Source organism: Choloepus didactylus, chromosome 6, assembly GCF_015220235.1.
Source record: "Choloepus didactylus isolate mChoDid1 chromosome 6, mChoDid1.pri, whole genome shotgun sequence".
NCBI lineage: Eukaryota > Metazoa > Chordata > Mammalia > Pilosa > Megalonychidae > Choloepus > Choloepus didactylus.
This window is the reverse complement of record NC_051312.1, coordinates 1,489,055-1,506,682: the sequence shown is the minus strand read 5'-3', so window position 1 is coordinate 1,506,682 and position 17,628 is coordinate 1,489,055. Positions and strand designations below refer to the sequence as shown.

The following is a 17,628-nucleotide window of genomic DNA, read 5'->3' as shown; positions in this document are numbered from 1 at the left end:
GCACTGCGAACACAGCTGTAGGTCTCCAGAGCCTGTTCCCCTGCGAAGGGGATAGGAGGAGCCTTGAGCGGCTGAGGATGATGGGCCTGTGACAGCCCACTGGTGGCCCCTCCTCTTCCCAGAAGCCCCCGCCCCCGTCCTCTGGGGTGGCCGGCCTGGAGGGGTGCTGCTGGCCGGGCAGCCACGGGCCCTGGTGGCAGAGCGGGACCTGTGCACAATGGGACCACCTCCTTGCTGCCATTGTGCGTTGCTGAGACAGCGTTTTCATGTCTGGCCCTTTCTCACCTCTCTTCCAGCGACGACTTTTTTCCACCACATCAACCTTCAGTACAGCACAATCTCAGAATTTTGCACCGGAGAGACGTGTCAGACGATGGCTGTGTGCCACACGTGAGTAGGGGTCTGCCAGGGCCGGGACCCTCCTGGAGCCGGCAAGTCGTCCTCTGCTGTAGCGACTGTTTCCAGTCCAGTGAGGACTCCTACCCAGAGCTCTTGGTGCAGGCGTGCGTGTGCATGCGTGTGTGTGCGTGTGAGACAGCGGCTGGGGTGGGGTGAGGCCACCTGCTCCCTTGGTCTCACTTCCGAGGGGCTCAGGGCTCGGCCGCTGCGGGTGGGGGTGTCCTCGCTCGGTGCTGGCTGTGCTGCTCTGAAGCACCTGTACATGCCCTCCTCGGCTGAGCCTTGGCCTTGGCTTTCCAGCAGCTCTCGGGGATGGTGCCCAGGGGGTGCTCTGCTAGGCCGCTGCCCTGGAGCCAGTGGCATAAGGGACGGAGGGTCACTGTGGCAGGGGCCCAGCCTGGTGGTGCTCAGCCCAGCGTGGGTGGGGCTGGGAGAGGGTCTGGCCAGCGGGAGGCTCCCTCTCCTTGTAAGGACAGGACAGGCTGGGAGTGGAGTGACTCCACGTGTGTGAGCTACTACCTGCTCCTCATTTGCACACGTGCATATTCCGTCCTGGAATTCATCCTGCCCAGAAACACTGCTTCCCGGACTCCCTGGGCCCGGCGGGGGGCGGCCACAAGCTCAGGCCAGACGCAGAGGTCAGCTCACACAGTGAAAACCCAGCCGAAGACTCGGCACAGCAGGCACTCGGCGGTGGCCCCCCCCTCAGCTCGGGCCTGCCAGCCTCTGGCACCTCAGGTGGCTGCGGCGTGGACTGTGGCCTGGAGGAGCAGGATGGACAGCGGCTGACCCACTCTTTCCTGCCCAGGATCTGGTTAAATGGCTGGGTGTTGGGACCTGTGGGGTTTGCAGGGCCGGGTGGCACAACAGTGGCTCCTCAGGAGCGGGTGATGGCAGGAAGCAGAGCAGAGTGTGTGGCATAGCTCGGATGGGCTCCGCCATGCCCCCTCCCAGCTCCTCTCCCCCTGGGCACCCGGCTGGGTGTGCTTGCAGGAGCAGGTGTGGTGCCCGGCAGGCCCTCGTCTAGATGGTGGCTGTGCTGGGCACTAACTTGGGGCCTGGGGCAACCAACACGCACGGCGCTTCACTGCCCACGCCTGCACCCTGCTTTATGTGAGCGAGTGTGCGCCACATGGCTTCTCAGACACCGTTGGAGGTCAAGGGACTGAACGCAGACAAGTTAGTTTAGGTGGGGGCAGGTTTGTTCAAGATCCTGGGGTGTGCCGTCCCCAAGGCCAGCAAGAGCAGGAGCTGCGGCCTGCCTCGGGTTTACCAGGCCAGCTGGTGCCTCGACCCCTTTCCTCTCACTCTGTGCCACAGCTGCACCCGGGGCCGACCCCATCACTCAGACTCAAACCCTGAGTCCTGGAGAAAGTGTCTGATGGGCCCAGCTGGGTCCGGTGTCTCCCAGGGACAGGGCTTCTGGGGCTCTGGGGATGGGGGAGTGGTTGGCACAGGGACAGGGCGTGGGGACTGGGAAGAGGACGGGGCTCGGCAGCACTCTGTGTCCCACCCAGCACCCAGCCCTGCTCGGAAGCGCGGCTGTGGTTCTGTTCCTCCATTCTCTTATACCCTAGCCGCCAGGCAGCCCGTGGGATCCCTCCTCTCCCGAGGGGGCGGGGTACACCCTGCCTCTCTCTCATCTCTCTGTCCCCCCACTTGTCCCTGGAAGTGGAGCCATCACAGAAATGGGTGGTGTCTGGCTGCGTCTGCAAAGGGAAACCTCAGGGAACTGAGAGGCACCAGGACACTGCAGAGAAGACGAGCTCAGGAAAGACGCCCAGTAAATCTGCCTGTGAGCTCCTGGGCTGCCCTAGAGCTGCTCGGCATGCATCTGATCTGCAGCTTAGACAGACCCACTGGGGGTGCTCGCATGGGATAACAGGGAAATACCACGCCAAAAACTCTATGCATGTAACTTTGACAACTTAGATTAGACTGCTTTCTCGGAAACTTCAAACTAACAGAATTCACCCAGACATGTATAGGATCCATACTTGGGAAACTACAGGATGCTGATGAAGACGACATACATAAATGGAGACATTTTTTGTTCGTGAATTAGAAGGCTCAACATGGTAAAATGACCATTCTCCCCTAATTTGTCTATTGATTTAGTACAATACCAATCAAAGTCCCAGCAGGGTATTTTGTACATCTAAACAAGCTGATTCTGAAATGTCCACAGAGGGGCACAGTAGCTAGAAAAGCTAAACAATTTTGAAAAAGAATAAATTTGGAGGAAATCCAGTACCGAGTTTTAAGAGTTCCTATAAAGCTGGTGTCCTCGTGTAGTGTGGTGCTGGCAGAGAACAGTGGAGCAAAAGAACGGGACAGAGGTGATGCCACTGGAAAAAATGGTTATTTATATGCAAAGAAAAAAAAAACACTTTAACCTAAATCTCACAGCTTATGCAAACATGAACTCAAAATGAATTATTAATCTAAATGTAAAAATACAAAACTTTTATAAGTAAACATGACACCAAAGGTATGATCCTTTGAAGAAAAAAATTCAATAAATGGACTTCATTAAAATTGCAAGCATCTACTCTGAGAAAGATGCTATTAAGAGAAAGAAAAGACAAGATACAAACAGTGAGAAAATTTTCACAGATCTGAGAAAGGACAAGCGTCTAAGATATGTAAAGAACTCTCAGAACTCATCAATAAGAGATAGTAATCCAATTAAACACAGGCCAAGGACTTGAATGAACACTCTCCCAAAGAGGATACAGGCAGAGCTCGGAAACGCCCCGGGCTCAGTTCCCACCCACTGAATAAAGCAGATGTTTCAATACAGCGAGTCACACGGGGTTTCTGCTTCCCCAGTGCATATAAGTTATGTTTGCACTATTCTGTGGTGCGTTAAATGTGCTAGCACTAGCATTATACCTTTAAAAAGTCACTGTGCACACCTTAATTAAAATGTGACACAGAGACTGGAAGTGAGCACATGCTGCCGGGAGAATGGCACCGATAGACTTATTCCACGCGGGGGTGCCGCCACCCCCTGTAAAGAGCCCTTGTAAAGAACGGCTCCCTGCGGCACACAGTCAAGCAAGGCCCGGGAAAACAAGGTGTGCCCGCGTCGCCGGCAGCCAAGCCCCAGGAGGCCGCCGAGCACCGTTGTCAGAGAAGCCCAGAACCGCAGAACCACAGCAAGAGGGCATCCCACTGCCAGGATGGCTGCAGGAACGGATGACTCAGTGCCCCAAGTGCCAATGCAGCTGCTGAGCACCCAGCACCCCCCTGATTGCTGGTGGGAGCGCCAGGTGGTGTGGTCACTCTGGGCCGGGATCGGCTGTTCTGGAAACATCCTGGCTACTCGCCATGTGTCCCAGCATCCCCTCTCCCGGGTCTCTGCCCTAGAGAAAGGGAACTTAAGTTCATACAGAAACCTGTCGGGGTGTTTGCGACAGCCTGACCTGTAATTGCTCCAAACTGGAAACAACCCAAGTGGACTTGAGCACACGGATGGTGAAACGGCTCCTGGTGCATGTGGCACTGGGCCTCAGCTGATGACGTCAGGTGACGAGCTGGTGACGCCTGGCAGCGTGGCCGAGCCACAGAGCCAGTCTCCGGGGACCTCATCCAGCTTGGGAGCAGACTAGCAGGGTGGGGGCAGCAGCCCGAGGGGGTGCTGGGGGGGAATGGAGCTGCTCTGTGTCCTGACTGGTTACATGAATCTAGGTATGCATTAAAATTCGTCGAATTTTACACCAAAAAAAAGGCCAATTTTACTGTATGACAGTTTACAAAATAAAGTGGAAACACAAAAGAAAACACTGAAAACAGGGTCCTCTGCCTCTCAGAGCAGACAGAGCAGCACAGTGTCCCTCAGTGGCTGTCCTCTCGGGGTCTTCAGCTGGGGCGTCTTTCCAGGTCCGAATCTTGGCCAGCCCTTGCCGACTCCCACAGCCGTGGCCGCAGAGCCAACCTCAGCTGGCCAGTGGGTGTCGGGGTCTGTGCTGGGCTCCACCCGACTCCCAGAAGCCTGTGCTCTCCGCCACACCAGCACGGGGTCCCCACAGGGCCCATGCCTGAGGCTTTGAGAAGGACAGGGAAATTCACAGTTTTCTTCTCCCTGCCTTGAGGAACAGATGCCAGAGGGGTTTCGTTTCCACATCCTTGAACACCCCAAGGGCCCAGGTGCAGATGGAGGCCCCCCCGACCCATAGCCATGGGGATGGGGGGGACTGTAAGGCGCTAAGCGCCGTCTTCAGCCGGGGCCTCCCTGCCGGCTCCCCATCTACTCCGCCTCCCTCTGGCCAAGGCCCGAGCCTGGTCCTCTGGGTGCTGTGGGAAGGCCCAGTCCCTTTTCCCTCGGCCACCCCTACCCTGTCCCCGTGACCGGGGGGTTGCCACCCCTGCAGGGCTGTGACTGCAGTGCCGCTGCTGCTGCCTCACGCCCGGCTGTGGACGGTGGCTCGTGCCCCCACCTCTTCAGCCCGGCTGGGGTCGCGGAGCAGGCCCAGGCCCCCGCTGTGGCCACTGCCCGGCCAGGTGAGCTGATGCACCAGCCCCTGGGGGAGGCCCCATTGTAGCGTGGGCCAATCTCCCTGCTGCACTCTCCCCAGCCCCAGCACATCCCAATTTGGGGAAGAGGCCTGGTGAGCCTGGGGCGCCAAGGCCCCGGGTGGGGTGGAGGGTGTGCAGGTGGTGGCGCAGGCCCCTGAGCCGAGGGGGTGCCCTGACGGGATTTTGTGTGTGTGTTATGCCGGGAGATGAGGGGACACTAGTTTATCTTTATATGAAATAGAAAACATCGTTTCACGCTAGACGCCAACCATAAGAGAAGCACATCCCGGTGCCCTTGTCCCCAGGGTGCTCTGGGCCCTTTGTCTCGTGGGGGCTGGCGACTGCTCTCAGCAGGAGTGGCTGCCCCGGTGGGGGGGCTAGGGTGGGCGCCCAGGGTTGGCCCTGCTCCTGGTCCAGCCGGCCCTGGGTTGCAGCCCCCTGGAAGGAGGGGCTTGGCTCCTAGTGGCAGGAGCAGGGGCACTGCCGGGGCCCGGGGCCGGGCTGGCCAGTGTCACCACTGCCTCCTGGAAGAGGCTGGAAAACTGGTCTGTAGACTTTGAAAATACACTTTTAGCGACATTAAACAAGTAATGTAAAAACATCATGTGTTTGTTTAGAAGAGTAAAACTCGAAGCTGCACAGAAGCAGCGAAAGCAAAGCTTTCCTGCCCTGTGTACCCTGGGACTTCTTCCCATGTGCCCAGTGCATCGGGGACGCCATTCCACCACCTGCATTTTCCCCGGATAACATGTCCCGGCTGTCCTAACGGTGTGGGCGACCCTCCTGCACAGGCCACACAAGGCGGTGCAGGACCACGGGGTGACAGGGCAGGATGGGGGTGGGGTTCTTGGGGTCATGGGGTCTGTATGGTTGGCACGTGCTCCCTCCTGCACCTCTGCTGGGTGCTTTGGGGCTCTCCTTTGGCTGCAGTGTAAGGCTGGGGCCAGCTGGAGGCAGCTACCACCCAGTGGGTGGGCTGTGCACCTGGGTGACCCTGTGCTCGGACGGGCTGCTGACGGGCCCGTTGCTGTCCCCACAGGCAGTACCACTGGTACGATGAGCGGGGAAAGAAGGTCAAGTGCACGGCTCCTCAGTACGTCGACTTCGTCATGAGCTCTGTGCAGAAGCTGGTGACAGATGAGGACGTTTTCCCCACAAAATACGGTGCGTCCTTCCAGTAGACGGGCGTGGGTGTGGCTGTGGGCAGCCCGGGCTGGGGTGGTGACGACAGTGCCATGCTCAGGACAGCAAGGGGGGCTGCACCAGCGAGCACGGATTTGGGGTGGGGTGGCTGTGTTACCCAAGCTGTGTGCAGGGCCCCCGAGCAGGCCGTCCGTTCTGGGGAGGGTCCTGCTCTGCACCACTCTCTGTGGGCATCTGCGGCCTCCCCTGCCCCTGCCCCCGTGCACGAGGCCGCTTGGCTGTGGGCTGACGTCAGCAGCTGGGGCAGCCAGCCCCGGGTGTCAGCACCCTTCAGGGTGGTCTCCAGCCAGTTCCTCCTCAGCCCATGTCCCTCTCAGGTGGGGAGCCCCGGCATGGCGCCCACAGAACCATGGGTGACCCGAAGGCCGAGCCTGGCCTGGGCGGCATGTGATGGGTGGACCCCAGCCCGCTGGCAGCAGAGGGCAGTGGTGCAGCTCCCCGAGCACCCGCCCCGCTCCTGGGTGACGGATGAGTCAAGGCCCCAGGGGCCGGGGTCTCGGCGGTCCTGGACAGGTGCTGCTTGGGGGCTGCAGGGAGAGTGGACGGGGTCCAGTGGCAAAGTACCTGCTTCGGGGAGTGGGGGGGGGCTGGTGAGGCGGAGGCTCCGGGGGGGACGGGGCTGTGATGGTGGCCTCCCCTCCAGGCAGAGAATTCCCCAGCTCCTTCGAGGCCCTGGTGAAGAAGATCTGCAAGTACCTGTTCCACGTGCTGGCGCACATCTACTCGTCCCACTTCAAGGAGACCCTGGCCCTCGAGCTGCACGGACACTTGAACACCCTATACGCCCACTTCCTCCTCTTCGTCAGGGAGTTCAGTCTGGTCGACCCCAAGGAGATGGCTGTCATGGACGACCTCACGGAGGCCCTGTGCAGCGGCCCGGGCGCCCGCGGGGGCGGCGACGGGGCCCAGAACCACGTGAAGGAGAGATGAGCCCCGGGGCGGGCGCCCCCGCCAAAGAACAGCCGCGCCCCTGCGTCTGCGCGTGTGCGCACGGACCCGGACGCCGGCGCAGAGGGTTCTGCGAGCGCCACCGCCTCCCCGGGTCAGCTGCACAGGCGCTGCCGGGCCGGGCCCCGCGCCACCCGCCCCTCCTTGAGCGTCGAGGGCTGACGCCGGCTTCCTTCCGGGACCCCTTTCCCGCCTGCTGGGCGCCGCCCTCCCCTTCCTCCGGTGGCTCCGTGGCTCACGGGCATCCACGTGGGAAGCGCCACTTCCTCGGGGAGGGGCTGAGCTGGGCACTTTGGGTTTTGTTCTGCTTTGGGGGGTGGGGTTTAGGTTTTCTGGGGGGTTCTCTTTCCTCCCCTTTCCTTTCCCTCCTCCCGACCCCCAGGAGGTTGCCTGTTGGCGGCTCGGGGTGTGTGGGGCGGCCTTGAGGGAAGGGGTCTGCACCCCCTTTGCTCCCTGCTTCCCGGGTGCCCGAGGAGGAGCCGCAGAGCAGCTGGCGTCAGCACTGAGGGTGATGGTCTCTCAGTCCCACCAAGAGGTGAGGGTGGGACGGGGCACCCGCCGTGCCAGGCTCGCTGTGGGCAGGGAGCGGGGTGCCCTGGTGTTGCTCCTCTTCAGTCCTAATAAAAAGGTTGTCTCAGGCGGCAGTCTTACATGTGTCCTCAGGGTCTCGGGAGCCCAGGCCGGTGGTGAGTGGGGTGGCCTCAGGGAGGGGGTGTGCTCCCCAGGTGGGGTCCTCCAACTGCCCCGCAGCCCGGCCCCTCTGGGCCCATCAAAATGGCAGTCCCTTTGCTGAGCTAGCCCGGCTGCCTTGAGGGTTCCTGTACTGTCTGGTGGGATTGATAGCGCATTCCCCAGTCGGGAGGGGAGCCATGATCAGGGGAACCCCCCCCCCCCCGGCACCTGTGGAGGCACATGTCCCGGCCCTGGCCCCTGGTGCCATGCTCCTCCACCAGCCCCCCTGCAGGAGGCGAGGGCTTGAGGGCTGTGGGGAACTGGAGTTCCCACTGGGGGCTGCTGCACATCAGGCCGCAGAAGAGTGTCCATAGAGCTTGGGAGGTGGGGAGCATGGCTGTGGGGCCCTGGGCTCGGGGCGGGCTGTGGGAGGCTCCACCCACCCACCGCACACCTGACACCGGACTTGGGTGGGGTCAGGACAGCCTGCAGCCCTGTGTTGATGGTGGGGTCCTGTCATGTTCACCCCCTACCTTGCACCCCTTAGGTGGTAGGCTCCTGGCTGAGCCCCACTCCCCGTCCCTCCAAGCTCTGGGGACTCACTGCGCCCCATCCTTTGGCCCCCACTGGCCACAGCTCCTCAGACTCAGCCTGTCCCAATGCACTTGCTGCAGCAGAGCCTTGCCCTGCTTGCCCTGCTCGGCCTGTCATGGCCCTGCGGCCTGGCCAGAGGCCCCTTCTCCTCCCTCTCTGCCTCCCACAATAGCGGGTCAGGTGCCGGCCCTGAATGCTCACCAGGAGGGGTTGTCCCAGCTCGCTGTGCCCACCCAGGCTTGGGCCTGCCTGCCTTCTCTCCCCTGGACTTGGCTGCAGGCTCTCCTCCCAGTCTGAGAGCTCCATCCTGCCTGGCGGCCCTTGGGGCTCCCCAGAGAATCCAGGTGTGAGCCCGGCATGCCCCTGCCTGTCCCGCAGGCCCCACACTTGCCCCAGTCCCTGGAGACAGAGGCCTCAGAGCTGTGGAGGCTGCCTCTTTGGCTCCCATGGCACTGTTCCAGAAGGCTCTGCCTGCCACCTGGCGAGCGCATGCTTGTGCCAAGAGCCCCGGCAGGAAGGCCCCCAGGCCCTGCACTGCCCCTCGGAGCTGGCGTGGCTTCGGCAGGGGCTCCGGGAAGATGGGCAGTTTGGGGTAGTTTGTTCCAGCAGCAAAGGGAGTGAGTGTGGGTTTCAGTGCCAGGTGGGGCGACGGTAGATCAGGGAAAGGTTGAAGTCACTTTGGAGCGTGGCCCTGGGCAGTGCCAGGTGGTTTCTGAGGAGCGTGCTGGGAAAGGCCAAGATGGCCTCCAACAGACAGGAAACGACGTCGGCACCTCCGCGGGAGAGGGCTCCGCAGAGAGGCCTGGGAATGTGGTGGAATGTGGCACTAGAGGCACCCCGGCGGGCAGGGGCCCTGAGCGAGGCGAGGGACATGGTGTTGGAAACCGTGGGAAGGCAGAGAGCTCGGCTGAGCTGCGCCCTGGGGGAGATGCGAAGCTGAACTCCCACGTCATGAACTTCAATATTTAGCTGAGATTTCCAAGCAAAGCACTGAAGGTGAAGCCTGTTTTTTGATTTTTTTTTCCTTGCTGCTTGTGCGGGTTTCAGTGTCTCCCAGAAAATGCCATATTCTTTGATGCAATCTTTTGGGGCAGACATATTAGTGTTGATTAGGTTGGAACCTTTGGATTAGGTTGTTTCCATGGAAATGCGCCCCACCCAGCTGTGAGCAATGACTCTGATTGGATAATTCCCATGGAGGTGTGGCCCCACCCATTCAGCATGGGCCTTGATTAGTTTACTGGGGCACTGTATAAGCTCAGACAGAAGGAGTGAGCTTGCCACAGCCAAGAGGGACACTGAAGAATGCACAGGAGCTGAGAGAGGAGCTGCAGATGAGAGACAGTTTGAAGACAGCCATTGAAAGCAGACTCTTGCTCCGGAGAAGCTAAGAGAGGACAAACACCCCAAGAGCAACTAAGAATGACATTTTTGAGGAGTTGCAGCCTAGAGAGGAACGTCCTGGGAGAAAGCCGTTTTGAAACCAGAACTTTGGAGCAGACGCCAGCCACGTGCCTTCCCAGCTAACAGAGGTTTTCCGGACACCATTGGCCATCCTCCAGGGAAGGTACCTGATTGTTGATCCTTACCTTGGACACTTTATGGCCTTAAGACTGTAACTTTGTAACAAATAACCCCCCTTTATAAGAGCTGATCCATTTCTGGTATTCTGCATCCCGGCAGCATTAGCAAACTAGAACACTGCTCCAGTAAAATGCAACTGGAGAGAGGTAAACAGAAAGGAACCAGGACTTGGTGATTTGAGAAATTATCATTCTTTCCAGATTACAAAAGACTGCGGTTAAGAGATTTGCTGTCAGAGAAGTGTGCTCTAGAGAAAAGGCTGAGAGTGTGGCTGGGGAGGTCCAAGGTCGGAGGATTCAGTCCCACGGAGGCTCAGAGGCTCGGAGGCAATGCAGCCTGGGGCCTGCGGACCCCTGGGCCTTCTCAGCAGGAGTGGGAAGTGGGGGAGCTTCTGGGAGGCTGTGCTGACAAGCCTCCCCCAGCGGAGTGAATTCCTTTAATATAGGGAGATCCACCAGATTCTTGAGCATTTTATGCCAGCAGAAATGCTGCCAAACTGTGCTTGGAGGGGTGGGGAGGGGTGAATGAGAGGACCCCCGAGACTTACAGTCCGTGCCCCAGACGACAGGCTCTCTAGCTGCAGCTCGTGCCACCTTCCACGGAAAGGGCAGAGCCGCGAGCCCCAGAGGCTCCATCCCAGGCCTGCCACCCAGTGGAGTTCGCCCCCCTAGATTCTGAAATCGCTTGGGATTCGCGACTCCCTCTTCCCCTCCATTCTCTTCCTTTTTCAAGTGGGAATGTCCGTAGCTGCCATCCGGCCCCAGCCCGTGCTGTCTCCTGGCAGCAGAAGTCCTGTGTCCTGGCTTCATGGTTCAAGCTGGAGCCAGTCCTAGGACGGCCAGGCAGGACACCCCCAGTCTGCGCCAACAGGTGACCGCCTAGAGCTTTTGAGGTGATGAGATTTAGATGGAATTTTGGACTTGGGCGAGACTTCAGGGGGCCTTGAAATGGGGCTGTGTGTGTTTTGCTTGTGGAGTGGATGTGAATCCGGGGGCAGAGGGTGGGCTGTGGTAGGCAGACTGTACCCTCTTCCGCCCCAGATGTGTGCGCCCACCCCCTCGAGCCTGCGAGGCACGGACCTCCGCCAGCCCCAGTGCCCGGGGGGCTGCATGCTCTCCCCACCCCCATCTGGGCTGCCCCCTTCCCCAGCTCTGAGGCCTCAGAACCCCAGAAGTCACTCCATCGTGCAGGGTGGGCATCCAGGGGCCCCTCTGCCCCCGCCTTCAGCCAGTAGCGTGGACAGAGCTTAGGGCAGGCTTCCGATAACATGGCGCTCAGCTGGCCGCTCCCCACAGGCTCCCCTCCAGCATGGGCCCCAGCTGTGCACCTGCCACGTGGCCTTCCTCCCCATCCATCCACCTGGGGACATTGGAGGGGGACCCCACTGGCCCCACCGCCATGTCCACTGTAAGGCCCCATTTAATTTCTACTCTGCGGGACTCAATGTAAGGAGCAACCGGCTCATGTGGAACGTGCCCAGGAGAGCGTTGGGTTGTACCAAGTCCGTACATGCACTTGTTTATATAAACTTTATTTCATATTGGTAACTGTTATTACTAATTGCTTCTGACTTAGGCCAGCTGGCCTTGGCTTCAGTCACTCGCACCCAGGAGTGAGCTTGGGGCCGGAGGGGGAATGGGGGCGCTGGCAGGTCTGTGGTAACTCCAGCATGTGCCCGTTAAGGCTGATGCTAGATGCCGAGCATTCGGGGGCCCAGAAGGGGCTGAGGTCAGGAGAGCAGACCAGAGCCCGGGCGGGCCCCAAGAGCCAGGCGAGCCTACTTCGCCGAGCTGGAGTGGGGTCCATTGTCCCCCTATTTCAGACTGAAGCCAGCCGGAGAGCTGCAGCCCAGCAGGTGAAGCAGAGCTGTCTCCTGGGGTCCCTTCTGGGCACCCACCTCTCAAGGACACGAGAAGGCCCAGCTGCCCCTCCAGGTGGTGTGGGAGCCGGCCAGCCTCGGGCAGTGCTTTCCAGCGGGTGGGGTGGTGCTGCGGGGTGCCTCGGGCAGGGTCTGGAGGTGCTCCAGGCACCTGGCGGGTAAAGTCGAGGAAGCCCACCACAGTCGCCCAGCTTGGGGCACCATGCCCAGCTGCTCCACCCGCAGGCGCACCCGGGAGAGGCTGCGGGCTGGGCCTGCTGGCAGCGTGCAGTTCTCTGCTCAGACCTGCTGAGGGGCACATCTGGGGCACAGGCTGGGCCTGGCCCTTTGTGCTGGAGAAGCCGAGTGTGGTCAGCTGGGCATCTGTGGGGTCCCACAGCTTTCTGCAGGGAGGCAGTAGTGGCGCCCCTCTGTACAAGACGCCGCCCGCCAGCTGGGGCCCCTCGCTTCCAGGGCCGGGTCACGTGCCTTACCCAGCCTCCGCTCCAGAAGGGGCAAGTGCAGGTCATCCCACAGGCCACAGCCCAGTGCCGGGGGGCGGGCACATGTCAGGGAGCAGCACAGCCACTCCCTGCCCTCCCCCTGCCCTCCCCAGCCCCCAACCTAGCTGTGAGCCCGACTGCAGCCAGGGGCAGCCTGGGGCCAAGCCCAGCACGTTGGGAACGGTCTCTGACCCTGGCCGTGTGGGCACCACCCCGGGGCTTGTCCTCGGCTGGGCAGAGGGTGGCTCCGGCCCAAGCCAGCCCGGGCCGCGGGGCTCAGGCCACAGCTGCCCCGTGCCCTGGCTCGGACGGAGACTGCCTTGGCGTCATTGCTGAAGGAATTTATTGTTCCAGAACTAAAGTTGCTCACAGTTATTTGACAAGGGGTACACTGGATGGGGCTTGTCCGTTTCCGTGATGTCTGCGTGAGTCCGCGTGAGTCTGAAGTACAAAAGACGAAGGCGAACGGGAGGTATTGCTTCAGGTGCTCCGGGCCGCATGGGCCCTTCCCGCTCGTGCGCGTGGCTTTGCTCTCGTGGCTGTTCCGTTTTGTTCTCAGGGACCGAAATCCCGGCCCATGGTGCAGGGTCAGTGTGACGGGAGCGCTAGAATCTACAGCGAGGCGGAGGGGCAGGGAAGACACCGAAAGCAAGACGGACTCGTCACAGCAAAGCATGCAGCCCGAGCAGGCAGTCGGGGCCGGCCTGGGGCTTGGCGGGCACATGGAGGGGCGCGGGAGGTGCCGGGGCGGGCAGCCCCCACCTCACTGTGCCCGAGACGTGCCACGGCAGCACCGCCCACTTTCTTTCTGTTTTTAAGTTTTTTTTAATAGCTTTTTGTTATTTTACTAAAAAAATCCTGTGGCGCCCCTGCCCTCCCGGGTGAGCTGTCCTTCTGCCCTCCACTCCAGGGCTCGGAGCCCAGAGCACACACCCCCGCGTGGGCCCCCGGCAGCCAGCCCGGGACAGAGCTGACCGCATCGCCCTCTAAATATATATATGTGTGGATATGTTTATAGAAATAACCAAGAGCTAGTGACGGAAACACGGCCTAGTGCTGCCCCAGCAGCCCCCACACCCTTTTCCAAAAACAACCAAGAAAAAAAGTTTATAAAAATATCTTGCAGGAATTCTTTAAAGTTTACAGTAGCTTGCCTGCCTCCCTGCCCACCCTGGCACCTGGGGGGCTCTGTCCCCAGAGCACCCCTCGGCCCGAGACACCGCCCTGCCCAAGACAGATGGACAGATAGACAGACAGCCGGCAGAACGCTGCTGCCCCTTCCCTGAACAGAGAAGTACAGGAATTCAGTAAAAGCGGCGAGTAAGTAACACTGGTCGCAGCCCGGCCCGCAGCGCGGCCGCCCCCGGGGGTGGGATCCCCCTTCCTGCCGGTGCCTCCGCTGGGCCCAGGACGGGCGGCGGGAGGTGGGCGCTGGCGAGGCTGCGGCGGGGCGATCCGCTCCCACAGCCCCGGCCGCCGCGGGGTCACGCCTGGCCTGGCCGTTCCTGCCGAGCAGTCAGGTCGCCGCGTCCGGGTCAGCTGGCTGGAGGGCGTCCCCACGGCCGCGTCCTCACGGGGCCATGCAGAGCTGGGCGCGGGGGCCGCCGGGGTGGGCGGGGGTGGGAGGAGGAGGGAGGCAGGTCGCAGCCGCTGCCTTCGGTCAGCCAGTGTCCGGCCGGGAGCGCAGAGGTGGCCTCGCGGAGGTGACGTGTTAACTTTTCGGGATAAGTCCTGGTATCAGAGCGGAAACAAGCGACGGCATCAGAGACAGAGAGACACAGAAACCGCGCGAGAGAAAGCGAGAGCAGGCACCCCGCCGGTGCCCCTTTCCTTTCCTCCCAGGCTTTGCCACAACAGTCTGGACGGACAGAGCTGGGCGCTGGATGGACAGTGCCGGGTGGGGGTCTAAGGCTGCTCGCGGCGGGCGGCGGGCGGCCCTGTCCTGGCCGTGTCCGGGCCCGGTGGCTGCTCGGTGTCCCCTGCAGGGCCGAGCGGGCCAGGTGCCCTCGGCTGGGCGGACGTGCTGGGGGCCTGGGCCGCCTGCCCGTTCTTCTCGTCTGAAAAAAGTTGTTTAATTACGTCAAAGAAGTTACCCAGTGGGCTGCCTGGGGACACAGAACAGAAAACGAAAAGAAAAAAAGAGAAGGAGGGAGGGAGGAGAGAGAGAACAAACAGACAAATGAACAAGGGGGCCTTGCGGAGAGAGAGAAGACCCCGCGGGAGGAGGTGCAGGGACAGGCAGCGGTGGCCAGGGTGCCTGTGCCCAGGGGCTGTGCCCAGCAGCCCCAGCCGGGACCCCTCCTCCCTCGCAGGCCAGGCCCCGAGGCCCTGACGCACCCCTCAGGCTCATGCTGCGCCCCCTGTGCCCGCCGCGGCCAGCCCGGCGGCCCTGGAGCCCTGCAGCCTGCTGACCCTGACTCTCCAGCCCGAGATGCAAAGAGCGGGCCCCCAGGGGCCAGGGGAACCCGGGACCTGCTGCCCAGAGGCCGGGCAGACTCAGTGCAGACACGGAGCTCAGCCGCAGACAGACAGATGGACAGATGAGTGGAGAGGCATGGAGCACGTGGGTGTGGGGGGGGGGCAAGCTGGGACCAGGGAGCAGAAACGGGAACCGCTCCTGCATGGGTGAAGCGATGCAGTGGGACCCCTGGTGTGGGTGTGGGGTCCTCAGCCTCTGTCCTAAACCTGAGCCCTCCCTGAGCCCAAGCCCTATGGGGCACCCTCTTCTCTCCCTACCAGGTGCAGTGGGGAGGGGCAGCCTTGGGCAGGCTGGGGTCCAGCCACGGACAGGGCCCTCAGGAGTCTTGCCATGGGGGACACAGGGCCCCCCTCCTGCTCTGAGCCTTGGGGTGCTTCTGAGGCCCTAACCTTGGGTGTGTGAGTGTGTGTGCCCGCAGGTCGGCCCTGCCTCTGCCACCAAGCGGAGGCCGCCCAGCCACAGGAGCCCCCAGGAGGGGCTGGCCGGGTCCCGGGGGAGAGCCCCAGTGTCTGAGGGGAAGTCAGCTCACAGGGAACAGAGGAGAAGCAGCGATGGGGGGCTGAGTGCGCCCGCGTGTGTGCTGCATGTGCCAGGCAGGGTGGCGTGTGGCTGGGTCCTGGGTGTGAGCGGGAGGCCGTGGCGCTGCGGTGGGGTGAGTGGGTGGGGAGGGCGGAGGTGGGGTGGGCCGAGAGGGTGGGAGGGGATCTTACCACACTTGGAAAGCCTCCCCGTCATCACCTCCATGCAGTTAGTGGGGTCTGCAGCACAGAACGGAGACAGGGGGGTGCATGTGAAAAAGGCTCCCGGGGGGCTGGGTGGGCCCCACAGGGCAGGCCTCATGGGGCAGGGCTGGGCCCTCTGCCCTGCAGTGGGGCCTGTGTGGGGGGACATGGGGGCACCTGGGGTTCCCTGGTCCCTGCCTTGGCCTTGCCTGGCCCCCGCTTGCTCTGGAACTGAACGAGCGCCAGCTGCTCCGTGTTCTGAGCGTGCTCGCTCCTTGGCTCGGGGCAGCCCGAGCTCCTGGTTCCCGTGACACCTGATGCCCTCCTGCCTGCCGCTCCCTGCTCCTGCCGGTCAGGAGCCCCCAGCTGCCCCGCTTGGCCTGCGACCACAGCCCAGGCCTGGAAGGGGCTGGTGCTGGGGGGTGGGGTGGCGGACACCTCCTTGCCAGGCCTTGGCTCCTCTGTGTCTGCCCTCTTCCTGGATGGGCCTGGGGCAGGGAGATGGGGGCCATGGGGGCAGGGCCCTTTCTGGATCCCTCTCTCCTCCCAGACTGCTGGGTGCCCTATCAGGGGGCCCCGCATTCCCCAGAGGGCTGCCCGCACCCGAGGGGCCAGCGTCTGCCCACAGTGGCTGGGTCTGAGCATGGTCGCGTGAGAGTGCCGGGTGGGCTGGGGTGCTGAGGGTGGGGCACACGGGGAGCACGGGGGTGGAGGCCTGGTTGAGGACCCCAGTCCCCAGGGTTGGGCAAAGGCTAAAGGGAAAAGTGTCCCCTGCTTTGGGGAGCGGCAGAACTGCAGGGGGGAGCCCTGGCTTGACACGGGGTGGCACCTCCTGGTGGGGGGGGCTCGGAGACCTGCCCAATGGGCTAGGAGAAGGGTGTCTTGGGGGGCAGGGTCCCTGCCATGCCCAGGGCAGTGTCCTGCAGCTGTCTTCCCCGGGACCCCTCCTGCCTCACCCCGGAGGGATGCTATTGCCAACCCCTGTGGGGTGAGAAGGGCCTGGTGGAGGTGGGAAGGTGGAGGTGGAGAGACACAGACAGATGGGATGAGATGGCAGAAAGCGAGGGAGCAGGGGGCTGCCCCAGGGCTCAGCAAGGCCAGGCCTGGACACCTTGCACCTGCCCAGCTCGCCCCTCCGGCCCTCCTCCTGGGACCCCACGGGCACACACATGGACCCTGGGCTCCTGTGCCCCTATCCCCAAGAGCCCTTCTAGGCCCAGGATGAAGACCCCCTGCTCTGCCCAGGCCCTCAGGGCTGCCACGAGGAGCCCAGTGTGGCCAGGCGGTCCCCGGAGCGGGGTCAGAACAGCCGGGAACAGCCGGGGCCAGTGTGGCGTCAGGCCCGGAGCCCTCGGGGGCTGCGGCGGGGGCCCTGGAGGCCGGGAGCCTTACCTGCCCGCGTCAGAGGCTACTCTCGTAGCTGGTGGCCACCTTCTGGCCCTTATGCTCAGCGCCCCAGCTGAGTCCTGGCGCGGGCAGGGGCAGGTCTGGGTGGACAAGAGGCGCCTTTCAGGTGGCTGCGGCTCGGCCTCTTGCCCCGGCGCAGCCTGGGGGGCTGGGGGCTCTGCTCCCTGGGGCGGCGGGCGGCGTGGGGGGCGCCAGGGGGCCCTGGTCTCCTGCTCCCCCCGCCCCCCAGTACCCCGGCCGGGCCCCGCTCACCTGCCAGCTGTGGGGCCGGCGGCTGCTCGTGCGAGCTCAGCAGCTGGGCCTGGATGGTCTCCACCACCCTCTTGAAGCGGCGGCTGGGGCCTGGGGGCGGGGAGCGGGTCACAGCCTGCGCCGGCCAGCGCCACCCCCGCCCCGCGCCCGGCCCCCGCCGCACCTGACAGCAGCGCGAAGGTGACCGAGTAGACACCGCTGTCCTTCTGGGCGCCCCCACCCTCCGAGTAGGTGATGTCCACCTGGAACTTGACCGGCTTCTGGAACACCGCCGGCCCCCCCGCCGACTTGTACTCGGCCCGGAAGCTCGTCTGGGAGACGACACTGTGGCTGAGGCTGGGGATCTGCGGAGAGCAGGCGGGAGTCGTGGCCGCCCCGGCCCCCGAGGGAGAGCGCCAGGCCGGGGCGGAGCAGGCGGGGAGCTGCGCCGTGGGTGATGGTGAAGAACGCGCCTTCCTGTCCCCAAGGTTCCTCGAGGGACTGAGT

General features: G+C 62.7%; 2 protein-coding genes across 25 annotated transcripts in view; one reads left to right on the top strand and one right to left on the bottom strand.

The window, feature by feature from the left end:
• Positions 1–7,710, top strand: part of MOB2 (MOB kinase activator 2) — a 75,878-nt gene extending 68,168 nt beyond the window's left edge. For 6 of the 7 annotated variants that reach the window (XM_037838707.1, XM_037838704.1, XM_037838708.1 and 3 more), the window contains 3 exons: positions 297–390; positions 5,960–6,084; positions 6,767–7,710. In XM_037838707.1, coding sequence (XP_037694635.1) covers positions 297–390; positions 5,960–6,084; positions 6,767–7,053 — 506 coding nt within the window. In that variant the 3' untranslated portion in view covers positions 7,054–7,710. The other variant, XM_037838705.1, reaches the window with a different exon arrangement.
• Positions 7,711–12,608: 4,898 nt separating this feature from the next.
• The window catches only part of BRSK2 (BR serine/threonine kinase 2), a 69,460-nt gene continuing 64,440 nt past the window's right edge, over positions 12,609–17,628 (bottom strand). For 4 of the 18 annotated variants that reach the window (XM_037839808.1, XM_037839811.1, XM_037839819.1 and 1 more), the window contains 4 exons: positions 17,306–17,486; positions 17,143–17,232; positions 15,472–15,519; positions 12,609–14,387 (listed from right to left, as the gene is read on the bottom strand). In XM_037839808.1, the coding sequence (XP_037695736.1) occupies positions 14,188–14,387; positions 15,472–15,519; positions 17,143–17,232; positions 17,306–17,486 (519 nt within the window). In that variant the 3' untranslated portion in view covers positions 12,609–14,187. Of the gene's footprint in view, positions 14,388–15,471; positions 15,520–16,875; positions 16,971–17,142; positions 17,233–17,305; positions 17,487–17,628 lie in introns of all 18 variants that reach the window. The other 14 variants (XR_005217418.1, XR_005217420.1, XM_037839809.1 and 11 more) reach the window with 10 other exon arrangements.